General features: G+C 31.9%; 3 protein-coding genes across 5 annotated transcripts in view; 2 read left to right on the top strand and 1 right to left on the bottom strand.

Moving 5' to 3' along the window:
• The window catches only part of LOC107631529 (DNA-directed RNA polymerase II subunit RPB7), a 6,757-nt gene extending 1,243 nt beyond the window's left edge, over positions 1-5,514 (top strand). For 2 of the 3 annotated variants that reach the window (XM_021119927.1, XM_021119926.1), the window contains 6 exons: positions 868-874; positions 3,201-3,519; positions 3,613-3,663; positions 4,367-4,432; positions 4,519-4,587; positions 5,152-5,514. In XM_021119927.1, the coding sequence (XP_020975586.1) occupies positions 3,238-3,519; positions 3,613-3,663; positions 4,367-4,432; positions 4,519-4,587; positions 5,152-5,214 (531 nt within the window). In that variant the 5' untranslated portion in view covers positions 868-874; positions 3,201-3,237 and the 3' untranslated portion in view covers positions 5,215-5,514. Of the gene's footprint in view, positions 1-867; positions 875-1,032; positions 1,394-2,909; positions 3,040-3,200; positions 3,520-3,612; positions 3,664-4,366; positions 4,433-4,518; positions 4,588-5,151 lie in introns of those variants that run through there. The other variant, XM_016334997.2, reaches the window with a different exon arrangement.
• Positions 6,199-8,370, bottom strand: LOC107633852. The gene is made up of 4 exons (XM_016337449.2): positions 8,023-8,370; positions 7,728-7,943; positions 7,042-7,602; positions 6,199-6,764 (listed from the first exon to the last, which is right to left on the bottom strand). Exons 1-4 carry the CDS (start codon positions 8,279-8,281, stop codon positions 6,421-6,423), a joined length of 1,380 nt encoding a protein of 459 aa, XP_016192935.1. The 5' UTR covers positions 8,282-8,370; the 3' UTR covers positions 6,199-6,420.
• Positions 11,750-13,625, top strand: part of LOC107633853 — a 4,307-nt gene continuing 2,431 nt past the window's right edge. The window contains exon 1 of the mRNA XM_021117623.1: positions 11,750-12,311. Coding sequence (XP_020973282.1) covers positions 11,790-12,311 — 522 coding nt within the window. The 5' untranslated portion in view covers positions 11,750-11,789. The remainder of the gene's footprint in view (positions 12,312-13,625) is intronic.

Here is a 13,625-nt window from a genome sequence, read left to right as displayed (position 1 = left end):
TTCAAAAATATCACAGCTGAATTCGGAATTAAAAAAATTCTGGGCAAATTGTAATTTTATTTTAAAAAGATAATTTACGAGCGAATTACAATTTATTTTAAATATTTGAAAAAGTAATTTGTCGAGAGTACCGTCAGATAAAAACTCAATAAAATAAATTGTAAAATTACTGCTATGCACACTAATTTAGCGCAAATAATAATTTTTGGGTATGTCTAAAATGAACTCAATAATTATATGTTTATTGAATGAGCCACACTTATATAGGTCATTAGATTTTATTAAATGAAAATCAAAGACTAATATAAAAGAAGAGTATTGATGGACTCTAATAAATATCAGAATATTCTAGTACATAAATAAATACTTTAAATGGCAATACTTTAATACACAATTTTTTAAACGGCAACAAAATCTTTTATTCTTAAATAATTAAATATAAAATATTATAAAAAAATTTTGCATAATAATTAATTTTAATAAATAAAAAATATTCATATTTTATATTTAATTATTTAAGAATAAAAAATTTTGTTACCGTTTAAAGTATTGTGTATTAAAGTATTGCCATTTAAAGTATTTATTTATGTATTAAAATATTCTATATTTATTAGAGTCCATCAATGCTCTTATTTTATATTAGCCTTTGATTTTTATCTAATAAAATCTAATGGCCTATATAAATGTGGCTTATTCAATAAGTACATAATTATTGAGCTTGTTCTCTAAATTATCTACTTTTTTTTATACTCATGTAAGATATTTCGTTAATTATTTAATTTTGACTTAACGGTGGGATTATATTAAAACTAAATAAAACTTTTATAAATTCAAATATAATTTTTTAAATCTTAAGAATCAAATGAGAAATACGGTTCGATTATATGCCAAAACTGAAAAAAATGAAAATCATTTTTGAACCGCTAAATCGGCCGGTAACCGGTCAGTCGAACCGAACCAGAATCCGGCTGGTTTTTTACTTTGCCCAAAAATGCTGAAATCGCAGCCGTTTAGTATTCAGTAACCCCACCCCCAACCCTTACCAGTTACCAACCCTAACTCACTCTAACTCTCCAACGGCGCAGCAGCACACTTTCCCTCGTCCCTCCCATCACCCTCGAGCTGGCCGTTCCTCTCAACGCCGGCGAGCTCAGTCCCTCCCTTTCGTTCCGCCGCCGGACTGCTCCTAACGCCGTCGCTGGTTGGAGCTTCGAAGCTCACTCGGTCCCTCACTCAGCTAACGTCTCAGACTCTCAGTAGTGGAAGCATAGTCACCGGGCTCGCCTCCTGCCTCCGTTGCGAAGGTTCCACCGTCGCCGGCGCCATCTCTGTTCCTGCCTCCGTCGCCATCTCTCCGTTTCCAGCGCCGTCATCCTTCCTTGCATTTGAAACTGTAATGGAGCCTCAGCTTGATTCTGATTTGTTTTTATTCTGAACTTTTTTATTCTGATTGTTGGTTTGATTCTGATTTAATTTTATTCTTCCGTAGTCCTCCCCATTGTTGATTCTGATGTGTTCTTTGGTTGGGTTGTTCTTGATTCTTTGGTTTACTTTGAATTTTTTGTTCTGCTTTTTTTTTTATATTAATTCTGGTTTAGGATTGATTCTATGCTTTTGACTCATTCAATGAATTTTTTCTAATTCATTTGTTCTGTTGCTGATTTATTTCTTTAATTATGGTTTTTTCAGATTTTATTTCTCTATTATATTTTATTAGTTGCCAAATCAGAAGGTACAATTTAGTATTATGGCTGATTTGGATTTGCTAAAGAAGATTCAAGATTTATTATCCCTCTCTTGGGTTGAATGAAGTTTTTGTTAAAGTTAAAAGAATGTATCTGAGCAATTGCAACATGCATTGTTATTATTACACACAGCAATTTGATGATTTGTTTGATCTTTGTTGCCTGTGTTGTTGATGGCCTGAAATTTTGAGCTGTTTGTTAGATATGAGTTTAGATTGTGATAAATTTTGATAATTGTTATGTTTTGAGAAGGTTTGGCTCAGTGATTAGGTTGAGTTTAATTGCAGAAGAGGTCTTGCTACTTTGTTGAATGCTGCAGTTTAATCACCAAATTAAACTTTTTTAGTCTACTCTCTATATCTCTTTCTACCTACTCTATCCGTGTATCTGCACATTTTAATTTCTTGCAAGCAACTCATCTTAAATAAACATGGTTCCCATTGTTTACATGAGGGGTTTTTTGAGGTATATATACTTGCTTTTATATTTCTTTCATTTATTTACTCTTTTGATTTGCTGCTTGTTTGGACTTACATACGATGGATTATTATTGCCTTCTTACTGCAAAACACTTCCATAAATGAAATTGTGTAGATCAAATAGAATGTGATTATTAGCATATTTATTCTTTGTAAATTAATTCTTATGTATGTTGGTGGGCATCTCTCTAGGATATGTGATTATTAGCATATTTATTCTTTGTAAATTAGCATATTTTTCTGTTATTTAAGTTTTGAGTTTATATTTTGATAAGATTATAATACTCTGGTTGATGATATTCATACAATGCTTTTAATTTGAAAGACATTTTAAGGTTTATACTTTATATAAACTATATTTATGTTTTATGGTGGTTATTTATACTGGAATAAATTAAACAAAGAAAAATAAATCAAAAAATCTGCTTATAAATAGAGGATAGTCCTTTTTAAGAATACTCTTAAACTCTTTTCAAGGTGAATATTTTTAAACTCTTTCCAAAGTAAAGGAAATTCTACTTGAAAAAATTGTAACTTCATTGTCATCTTTATCATAGTGTTTTATTTTTTTAATAATTTTAGTATTAAAAGTCCTTTTTAATAATTAAATCTTCGTTAAGTTGAAGCTTTTTTTTTTTTTTTCTTCTGTTTATCGTAGCCCTAACTTGTGAATTTTCATTCCCAGTTTACTTTCTCTTCGTTTGCGGCAAGGGCTCGTCTTCATCCACCGCCTGCTACCACATCAGCACTCAACTACGTCTAATTCCCACGCTCCGCCGTGATTCTGCCTGCGATCAGTTTAGATTTAAAATACGGTAAAGCTTCGATTTTTGTGAATTATATCCTAGCTTGAATAGAATCCAATACCTTTGTTGGGTTGCAAGACTTTGTTTGATTTGAAGATTCATTGCCACTAAATCTTTGTATCAATTGTTAATATCTTAATTCTTTGTTCTGTTGCTACTACTTATATTATGGCAAAAGGGGCATCAACAAGCACAAGAAAGAGGAAAATGTTCTTCCATATAGTTTTGGAGCGGAACATGCAGCTGCATCCCCGTTACTTTGGTCGTAACCTCCGCGACAATCTTGTTTCCAAGCTCATGAAAGATGTTGAAGGCACCTGCAGTGGTCGGCATGGCTTTGTGGTGGCTGTTACTGGGATTGAAAACATCGGCAAGGGTTTGATTAGGGATGGGACAGGATTTGTCACATTCCCTGTTAAGTACCAATGTGTTGTTTTTAGGCCATTTAAAGGGGAGATCTTAGAAGCAGTTGTTACCATGGTCAACAAGGTTTGAAGCTGTTTGTTTCCTTGATTCAAATGCGGCTAAGCAAACCAGTGGTTTATAGAATTTTGCTTACTAACTTGAGTTCTGTTTGTGCAGATGGGATTCTTTGCCGAAGCTGGACCCGTGCAAATTTTTGTTTCAAATCATGTATGCTTTTTTTTATTTGCATATTTTACCCAAAGATTGTTATTGTATGTCTTTGTTTTGAATGCTATTATGTTTATCCTTCATTATGCATCAATGAAACAACACCCTGAAATTTTGTGGCTATATTAATCTTAATATTAATTTTGGTGAGGTAGGGGGTTTGGGTTGAAATAAATTGGAGGTGGACTTTGTTATGATTATGCCAGTTAAATTTCAATACTGAAAGGATGTTGTTCTTTGACGTGAAATGAGTCGTGCAATCCGAAATTTATGGGTATTAAATTGTTAATGGCCTTCCATGATTAATACAACTCGGTCACTGTGTTTGGAGAACACCACAAAGATCACTGTGTAGACTGGTGATCATTTAGTTAGAATCAATTATTCGGATAATGGGAACAATTCTTCATTTCACTTTTTCTCTATCTGAAAATGACTTAATGTGAGAATTTTGGGTTTCAGTCGAACCCGATACTGAGTTATTCCTTTAATTGTCTGACAATTGAGGAAATGTTAGTTTTGCAAGCTACAAATTGTGAATTTGTGATATGAGGTTGGACTTCCTCAAATACTTTTTGTTTGCATTCACTCTGCAAGTTCTGAATGAAAGTGAGCTTTCTTTATTTTATGTCGCAACTGGAATGCTTTATTACATACCTTTTAATACATTTTTTGTCTGTTATTCTTTTTCCCCCTTGCTCAGTTGATTCCTGATGATATGGAGTTTCAGTCTGGGGATATGCCAAATTATACTACTTCAGATGGTTCTGTACGTATTTTCTTATCTTCTCCTTGTAAAGCAAGAGAGGAAATTATGGGTTATGATTTTGGAATTAATCAATTGATCTTGTGCAGGTAAAAATTCAAAAAGATAGTGAAGTGAGATTGAAGATTATGGGAACTCGGGTGGATGCTACCGAAATTGTATGCACTTACATATTTATTCTTTTACTGCCTTTTAGCTTTTGTGGAACTCTCTCATTTACTTTGCACATCTAGAATATTAGTTTATGCATTGTTCCTACCATATGGTTACTTTTTCTGTTTTAGTTTTAGGATGTTTAGTTCTGTGGAGTCCTATGGAGACTTGGAGAGTTTTCTTCTCGTCTTTGGTTTTTCTTTTGTTTTCTGTAGCTTTATGATTTGTTTTAGGAGGGTACCTACCCTGTGTTTTAATTCCTCCATCTTTTCTTCTCTTATAATAATTTTTAAAAAATGGGTTACCACCAAGCAAGTAATTTACTACCTACCCTAGCTGAGACTGCACTTTAGTGTTGAGAATCAGTACTGCTTTATGCTGCAATGTGGTAAACTAAATTCAGATCACACTTGTATGAGATGCGTTACACACTTACACTAGTAGCCTAGAGCAGTTTTAGTAACTCGTGGTTGGTGCCTTGGTGCTGCTGGATCTTCAATATATTTATATGGTTTAAGGTTCCAATATTTATCTTGAGATAACCCCCTTTTTTTCCTTCTACTTTGCAGTTCTGCATTGGTACCATAAAAGATGATTTCTTGGGTGTGATCAATGATCCTGCGACAGCTTAAATGCACCCTTCTGTACCCTTCATCGTATATAGTTTGCATGGCAAGGATGATGATGCACATGGAATCTTTCAATTATCTTGGTGTAGCATTTGCTGAACGCACTAGTTCTCAGTGAATTACTCGACTACTGTATCGAATTTCCTGCTAACTGTTCGGGCTTAGTAAATTACTAATTAAATGTTAGAATGTAGAGCTAAATCTTAAAAACGTGACATGAAAACCAGCACTTGTTATGTGTAGAACGACTGCATTTTATAATTATTGAATGACTATATTGTTGGCACTTTTTCTTTTTTGTAATTACGGAACTGAATTCTTGGCCAAAAAAAGAAAGTGAATTGATTTATTTTTCTTATCCATTAAAACGACTAAGCTAGTATTGAATTTTTCTTTAGATTAAATCGACATCACTGCCTTTCATGTGTTAATTTTATCACGCTATCTCCGTGGATCTAAAATTAATGGCAACTTAATTTTTGAGAAAAGGACAAATAGATCTTTGACCTTTTGTCCTGTGGATATTTTCGTCCCTGACCATTGAAAAATACTTTTAAGTCCCTAACTTTCACAAAATTTGGACGGATCAGTCCCTCCGTCCAAATGCCTCCGCCAAGGACTGATCCGTCCAAATGCCTCTGTCAGGGATTGATTTGTCCAAGTTTTGTGAAGGTCAGAGACTTAAAAGTATTTTTCAATGGTTAGGGACGAAAATGTCCGCGGAAAAAAAGGTTAGGACCTATTTATCATTTTCTCTAATTTTTTTAACTAATCAAACGATAGTTGGGTCATTTTTATAATCAAAATGTTAATTTTGGTTTACTTAGTTCACATTTAGTGGTAAAGTGTATATTTACTCTATTTAGCTAATAAGGATTTATTTTTTTGCCCAAAAAATGATTAACCTACATGAAATTTTTGAAAATGAAAAGTACAAAAATGATCCCCATATAGGCATATATTATGAAAAATATTACAGTCTTCGATTGTACAGAATCCTAGGTGCAATCCCAACATCAAATTGAGAAACAGTATTTTGTTCCATGTCATGTCAATGTCTCAAACAGAGAAGCTTCATTGCCAGTAATGCAGTGACTACACTAAAATTACCTTCAGCTAATTCTTCATGAATCTTTGGTAGGAGCCTTTTGTGAAAAAAAAATTCTTTTCTATATCCCTGTGGGAACATGTCAACATGACTAATGAGTTTCACCCCCACATTGCGGAAAGATAATGTTGGCAACTGCCGCAGCAGTTGCCATTTGCATGCAACAAATAATCTGTTTTTGCCCTTTTGGTAATTTTTCTTGCACTCTTGGGAGTGGTCCTATGATCACTTGGCTTAAGATTGTGCCTGTATTCAACTGTCACTTGCTCAAATACTTCAACCTCAAACATGTTGAGCTTTATCTTTGGGTTCATGTGATCCCTAACAAATGCAAATGCCAATTGGTCTCTTGGGTTAAATGCCTCCAATTCATTGAACATCAAACAGGAGAAGACGTTGCTCCTAAGTCCATGCTTCCTCAGTATTAGAGCACTGTCTGGTACATCTGTCATACATAAGTTAAAACAATTAGCACCAAAATTTTGTACCTAGGATGAAGGATAGGAACAAAAATTAATTAATAATCCAAATGGTTTAAAAATTTTGCTGCTGAGCCTTAGACTGAAGGTATGATCCAAAGATTTTGGACCACATTTGAGGAGCATGTGCAACACTACTACACTTTTGGATAACCAAGTTCATGTCTTAATGCAAATGTGAGTGAACAATTTCAACTTTGCATAACCAAAGAAGCAGTTCTAGAAATTCAATAGTTTATTTACCTGAGAGAAAAGGAAGCTTCTTGGGGCTCCATGGTTTCAATCCATTTTCACAGTATGTCTCCATTTGCAACTTCAAGGCATTGATATCCCACCATTTTCTCCACCTTGCAGTTGCCATTGCTTCCTCTATTGTATGCACAAAATAAGGGTGTTTCGATATAGCCATGTCTGCATTCTCAGCTACAACAAGCGAATGAATCAACAACAATGGATCAACCATTAGTTGCAGCTTTGCATCTATCCAAATGCTGAATTTTGAGTTTGGGAACAGCCTATGAACTAGATATTTAGGTATAACCCCGTTCATTGCCGGGTTCAAATATAAATCACCTTTTGAAACAACTACAATCCTCCACACACCTATCACATGTTCACTGGAATTTCTTGAAATCAATCCATGGTGTTCTAGCACTTTCAGGGTAACATCATCTATGAACATGAAAAAACACACATTTTCTAGTGTTTTGGATCCAAGGCCCCTTGGTTGCCGGATCTTGTCATGGTCATTGAAGATTGCTGAAACTACAACTACGCTTGAACATTTTTCCATAGCTATTCGATCTGCATTCATGGAAAAACGAGTTAAGGTACAACATGGAAGTATTTTTTTTTTTCTTTTTTTCTGAAAGGACTATTTCTTTCAGAGTCTTAATTTCAGTGGCAATTTATAACTGATAGAAACTAACCGGAATCTCCAATTGGAAACCTCTTAAAGAATCCACATGGAACTTCCCTGCTGTCGTTTCGACGATCGAAATAAGAAAACCTCAAATGTGTGCTGAGATTGCCACCAAAACTATCAGCATTCCCCTGCATATACGCCATAGAACTTGAACTTGAACTTGTAGCCGGTGAAGAGTTCATTTGGAAATGCTGAATTTCCTCCAAAACATTTCGGTAATCTAAACACAAAAACCATCACCCATTAAAAACAGAAAAAATTGGGATCATAGAATGCTCTGTTTTTGCACTCTGCATTACCTGAAAAGTTAACTGGGGAAGAACATTTAGAACGTGTGGTTGAAACAGCATACTTGTGTTCTCCATAGGAAGAAGGGTAAGAAAAGATTGGATCTTGAATGGGATAATCAAATGGGGTTGATCTTAATATGCATTTGGATTTAGAGGAAATAGCGTAGAGAGCAAGGAAGAGAGAAATGAAGAGATAGAGCATAGAGAAACAGAGGAGCTTTGAATGGAGGACAATGATGGACTTCGAATTTGTTAATAGCTTCCCCATGATGATGATGATGATGAAAAATAAGAGACTTCCATGGATTTTGGTTCCTTGGTTTTGATTTGAATTTCATTGCATTTTTTTTTAGAACAAGGTACACAGATGAGTGATCATTGATGATCTTCAAAATTCATAGTCACACCACACACATCACATTCATGGGGCAGTGGGGTCATAACAAACTTGAATAAGTCAGATCAAGAACATATATGTTGATCATTATGATAAGTATAGCGAATTGATATTTAATTAGTCAATATTAATTAATTTTTTATTGAAAATTATTTTTAGAATTTTCATTTTTTTTAAGATTTAGAATTATAATTAAAAATTTAAGATAAAAAATAATTTTTAGAATGTTGGTTGATATTAACAAAAAATTAATTCATTTTCTAATTAAACTCTGATCAATGAGAAAGAGCTTAATTTCCAACCAAATTTTGTTGGATTAGATTACTACTATTTCATTTAGTGAGTATAAGAAGTATACTATTTATCGTTAACGTAATAATATAGGAAAATTATCAGGTGTACCGGAGAACATCGGTGTTCCAGTTGTTTTAACCGTTGATTTCAATTAATATATATTATATATATCTTTTATAATTAAGATCAACGGTTAAAACAACTGGAACACCGATGTTCCCGGTACACCTGATAACCTTCCAATAATATATACCAGGTATTTGTGTAAAAAAAATACTACAAATAAAAAAATTATTTGTTTTACGGAATAGAAGATATGTCTTTTACATGACTTGTAGCTAGGGCTGGAAGTGAGCCGAGCTGAGTCGAGCTAGACCAAGCTCAAGTTTGGCTCACAAAAATTGAGCTTGGCTCACGGCTCGACTCATTAACAATCAAGTTTATTTCTTAAGCTCAAGCTCGACTCACCAAAAGCTCACGAGCTGGCTCGAGCTCACGAGCTGGCTCAAATAAGAGAGACATAGATACATAATCTATAATTTTATATCAATAAATTATAACTTATATATTTTTAAAAATATTTGAAAAGATCAATTTTATATATTGTTTATCTATCAATAAATTATAAATTTTTTATTTATGTCCTATATTAAAATTATATGTAAAAAATAAATATAAATATTAAATAATTAAGATTGTTATATATATATATATATATAATCGAGCCAGCTCACGAGCTAATGAACTGAGCTTATCCAAGCTCAAGCTCGGCTCATTTAATTTATGAGCTCAATTTCAGGCTCAAGCTTGGCTCACCAGCTCACGAGCTTAGCTTATCGAGCTGTTAACGAGTCGAGCTCGAGCTGGCTCATGAGCTGGCTCATGAGCTGGCTTGACTCACTTCCAGCCCTACTTGTAGCAATAAAAAAACTATATTAGTTACATGTCAGTTCCAAAGAAACGCACGTTGGATAAAAAAAAGTCCAATAAACTCTTTGGAAAATGAGAGGTTTTTGGCCAACATTAAAAGTTTAATCATTAGCGCAATCAATTTCTATATAAAATTTAAAAAGTTTTTTTGTATAAAAAATACAAACGTTGAAATACTTTGAATTAGCTGGATTCTATTCTCTAATAAAATATAGAATTTGTATATAATATTAACTAAAATAGTTTCAAATAGTTATATTTTTTAATAAAATCAAAGAAACAGAATTTTAGAATTATTTTTATTTAAAAATTCTATTAAATAAAAATAATTCTATTAAATAAAAATTTTTACTTATAACTCATATAAATATCTATTTTGGAATCTATTTATTTTATAAGAAGAAAAAATATTTTGAATGGAATATTTGAATGGAATACTAAATTGGTGATCCAAAAATATAAATATTTAATTTATTTATTTTATAAGAAGAAAAAATATTTTGAATGAAATATTTGAAGGAAATACTAAATTGGTGATCCAAAAATAATAAATAATTAGTATGTAATTATATAATTTACAAAAACTACACCTTGAAATTCTCATTTTTATTAGGTGAAAACTCAGGTGCAGTCAACTCACGTAAAATTGATAGTTGAGAGCCGTTAAATGATTTGGTGAAGTTAACTGCACCTGAGTTTTCACATTTTTATTATTATAATAAAATCTGCCTAATAAAACAGTAAAGGATTATTAATATTTTTTTAAGAAAAGAAAAAATCAACAAAGGAAAATATTGTTTTATATAACTGTAAATTCAAGGAAAATTATTATCAGTACTTTGAGAAGGCAATCAGAGATTCAGAGTACTGATGTTTCGGTAAAACATGGTCTCACCGATAAGAAACTGATTGGCTATATTTGATTCACTGTCTAATTTCATTTCTAGTCCTTTTGATGCTAATGTAAGAGGTATTTTTTTTTTACTCGTTTCTGTTACTTCCTTTTTTTAATTGGTTTCCAGTTTCGTAGTTAATTAAAAAAGGAGAAATAAGTAAAAAATATGAAATAAATATGATACAAAACTCAAATGATAGAGTAGACAGTTAACTTGGATACTTGAGAAAGTTCCAAAATTGTCAAGTGATTTTTAGTTTGGTAAAATGGTATGATTTTTGGCTTCATATGACATCATAGTTGTTAGTAAATTCTGACATGCATGTTCTAACCACAAAAGTTCTAATAGCCTTCGTGCTTGTATTGTGAGGACCAAGATTTGTCATGGACTCATGGTATTGTTCTATGAATTATTCTAAGAGCACTCTAGATTTTGGTTCAATTGTTAACATTTGTATATTTAAATCAAGATGTCAACTTCCTATAATCCGTATCCAAATTATTGTAATTATCATAGAACATCAAAAACCAACTTGAATTAGTCAAATCGTTAGCTCACTTGTCTGTTTAAATAAGTGTTAAAATTCAAATGCTGCCAACAACAAACCTTAAATAGAACTCGTATCGGTAACAAATTAGTCTTTAATCAACCAGATTGGAGATTATGGTGAAAAAAAAATCATGGAACATTGAAACTCTTGTACTTCTGTTCTAGCCAACTAATTTGTTGTGACACATGGTGGTCCATACTCAACACTTTTCTTCATTTTCCACAAAGATCAAAAGAACGGTATTCCTACCAACTCATTCCAAAAACAAAAAATGGTGTACAAGAAATACAACACACGATTAAAGTTATGAGTAAAATCATGAAGCATTCTTATTCTAGTCTTGGAAGATAGGTAAAGAAAATATTCAAATCTTCTTTTCTTCTTTTTATTTGTCAGGAATATATCTACATTCATTTCAATTAATAAGCAAGGATTTACCCTCATGGACGACCACCCAATTAAACCTTATTAACCATATCCTTCATGGTAAATGTGTAACATGTGGGAATCACTCTAACATAAAAAAAAAATTATGTAATCTTAGTCTACAAAGAATAATTTCGTCTTCTTTTCAAAGAATAGTAAAAAAAAAAAGAAAAAGAAAAAGATATACCTAGCTTCATTCTATAGATTTTTATTATTACAATATAAATATATAGATTAACAATGACCTCACAAATTCTTCATCATCAGTAGTCTCATTTGTACAATGGAATCTGCAATGATAAGAATTCATGGTTCTCCATTATTGCGCCTGTCCAATAATGGTGCCAAAGGTTCTACATATGCAAGATCAAGCATATTATTTTTCCATAATAATAAGAATAACATACTCAATAACCATAACCAAACCTCTGTTTGTGCCTCTGAATTTGCAAGACTCCTCCACCCTGTTTTCACAACAAGATCATCATGGTTTTGCCATCCGAATTGCGTGCCGGAAAGATCATCGAACGGCTCGCCGGAGCCTCCGAGTAAGAGCGGCAACAAGGGAAGAGTGGTAATGAGAGGAATGAGTGGGGTATGTGTTGTTCTGGCTTGTGTTCTTGGATTGTTGAATTTGAAGAGCAATATGAATCCCATGTTCAAAGAAGCTTATGCTGCTAGCGGAGTTCCACCGGGACCAGGAAAGATGGCAGTTGCGGCATTGTTTGAAACAACCATCAATGCAAAAAGAACAACAAAAAAACCAGCACTGTATCGTGGACTAGTCGATGTTAAACAGCACAAGGTTAATAACAATTCCATCTTTTTTTTTTTTTTTTACTTTACATACATTTATCAACATGAACTAATCTCATATCCCAGTTAAATAGCAGTATGAATTCAGCACTATGAAACATTGCTAAGTTACAGTGTTCTGGTATTAGTATGTTGGATACATTTTAGATGACACTTTTTTCACACGTGGTTTTTTGGATACTTTGGTTAGTTGTTTTTACTTAGATTATTTTTTTTATCAATAATAGATTTACTATTGTAATTAATTTTTAGTGAGAGAATGAAAATATTTTCTAAGGAAATTTTTTATTTTCTTGCTAAAAAATAATTACAATGGTAAACCTATTATTGATAAAGAAATAATCTAGGTAACAGTTGTTGTATCTGCTTATCAGACACATTTTAAACACAGCACTTACTCCAATACACGCATGTTTGTCGTGTCTAACTGTATATTAATAAAAAATATAAATTTTTTTTTGGATAATTTGGACACATTTAAATACTATCATGTGTCAGCGTATCCAACCTTATTTTTAACATGTATTTTTGAAATAAATTTAGAAATAATATATATTATTATTTATTAAAATAAAAAATATTTTAAATACTTTATATAATTAAGGTGTCAGCGTATTATTTTTAACATGTATTTTTGAAATAAATTTAGAAATAATATATATTATTATTTATTAAAATAAAAAATATTTTAAATATTAAATACAATTAAAATTTATCCCAAATATTAAAAACGAAAATAATACTTTCTTCTTGAATTTCAAATCGGTTGTCCTATTTATCAAAATATTATCTGTATTAATAAATAATTGCTTACAAGTTACAATATCTGACGGTACAACGGATATCTCATTTATATTCAAAAAATATATACTGACATAATAGTAAATAATTTCTTATAAGCTTATTGAATCCATGCATGATTATTAATAATGAATATCATAAAAGAAGACAAAATCACAGACTGGCGCTGGCAAAATAATTATATAATTTTGTTATTGCATGATATGATGCATGTGGAGATGTATATTTGCTTGGAAATCTAAATGGTCAAATCGGTGTATGTGTTATGGCCATACTGGCCCTGTCACTATACATACATGTTCTCCATATGATCATATCCTGTGACATTATATATATATATTCCCCACTATAATTACATAGGGAGGAAAAGTGTAATATGTACACAAACCGAATAGTGCAAGTATGTTGCACTAGTTGCTTTTGAAAAACATTGTCTCTATGCAATTATAAAAAAATATTATTTATATGCTAAAAATTAAATATTAAATTAATTACTATATAT

The sequence above is a fragment of the Arachis ipaensis genome, chromosome B03 (assembly GCF_000816755.2).
Source record: "Arachis ipaensis cultivar K30076 chromosome B03, Araip1.1, whole genome shotgun sequence".
NCBI classification, from domain to species: Eukaryota; Viridiplantae; Streptophyta; class Magnoliopsida; order Fabales; family Fabaceae; genus Arachis; species Arachis ipaensis.
Note: the sequence above shows the minus strand (reverse complement) of the source record. Positions and strands in the feature narration are given on the sequence as shown.

Excerpts from the sequence above, each read along its gene's own strand:
- LOC107633852 (XM_016337449.2), bottom strand. The coding sequence starts at position 8,281 with ATGGGGAAGCTATTAACAAATTCGAAGTCCATCATTGTCCTCCATTCA. Across the intron at positions 7,603-7,727 it reads GTTTCCAATTGGAGATTCCG|ATCGAATAGCTATGGAAAAA; the intron begins GTTAGTTTCTAT and ends CCATGAATGCAG. Across the intron at positions 6,765-7,041 it reads GAAGCTTCCTTTTCTCTCAG|ATGTACCAGACAGTGCTCTA; the intron begins GTAAATAAACTA and ends TATGTATGACAG.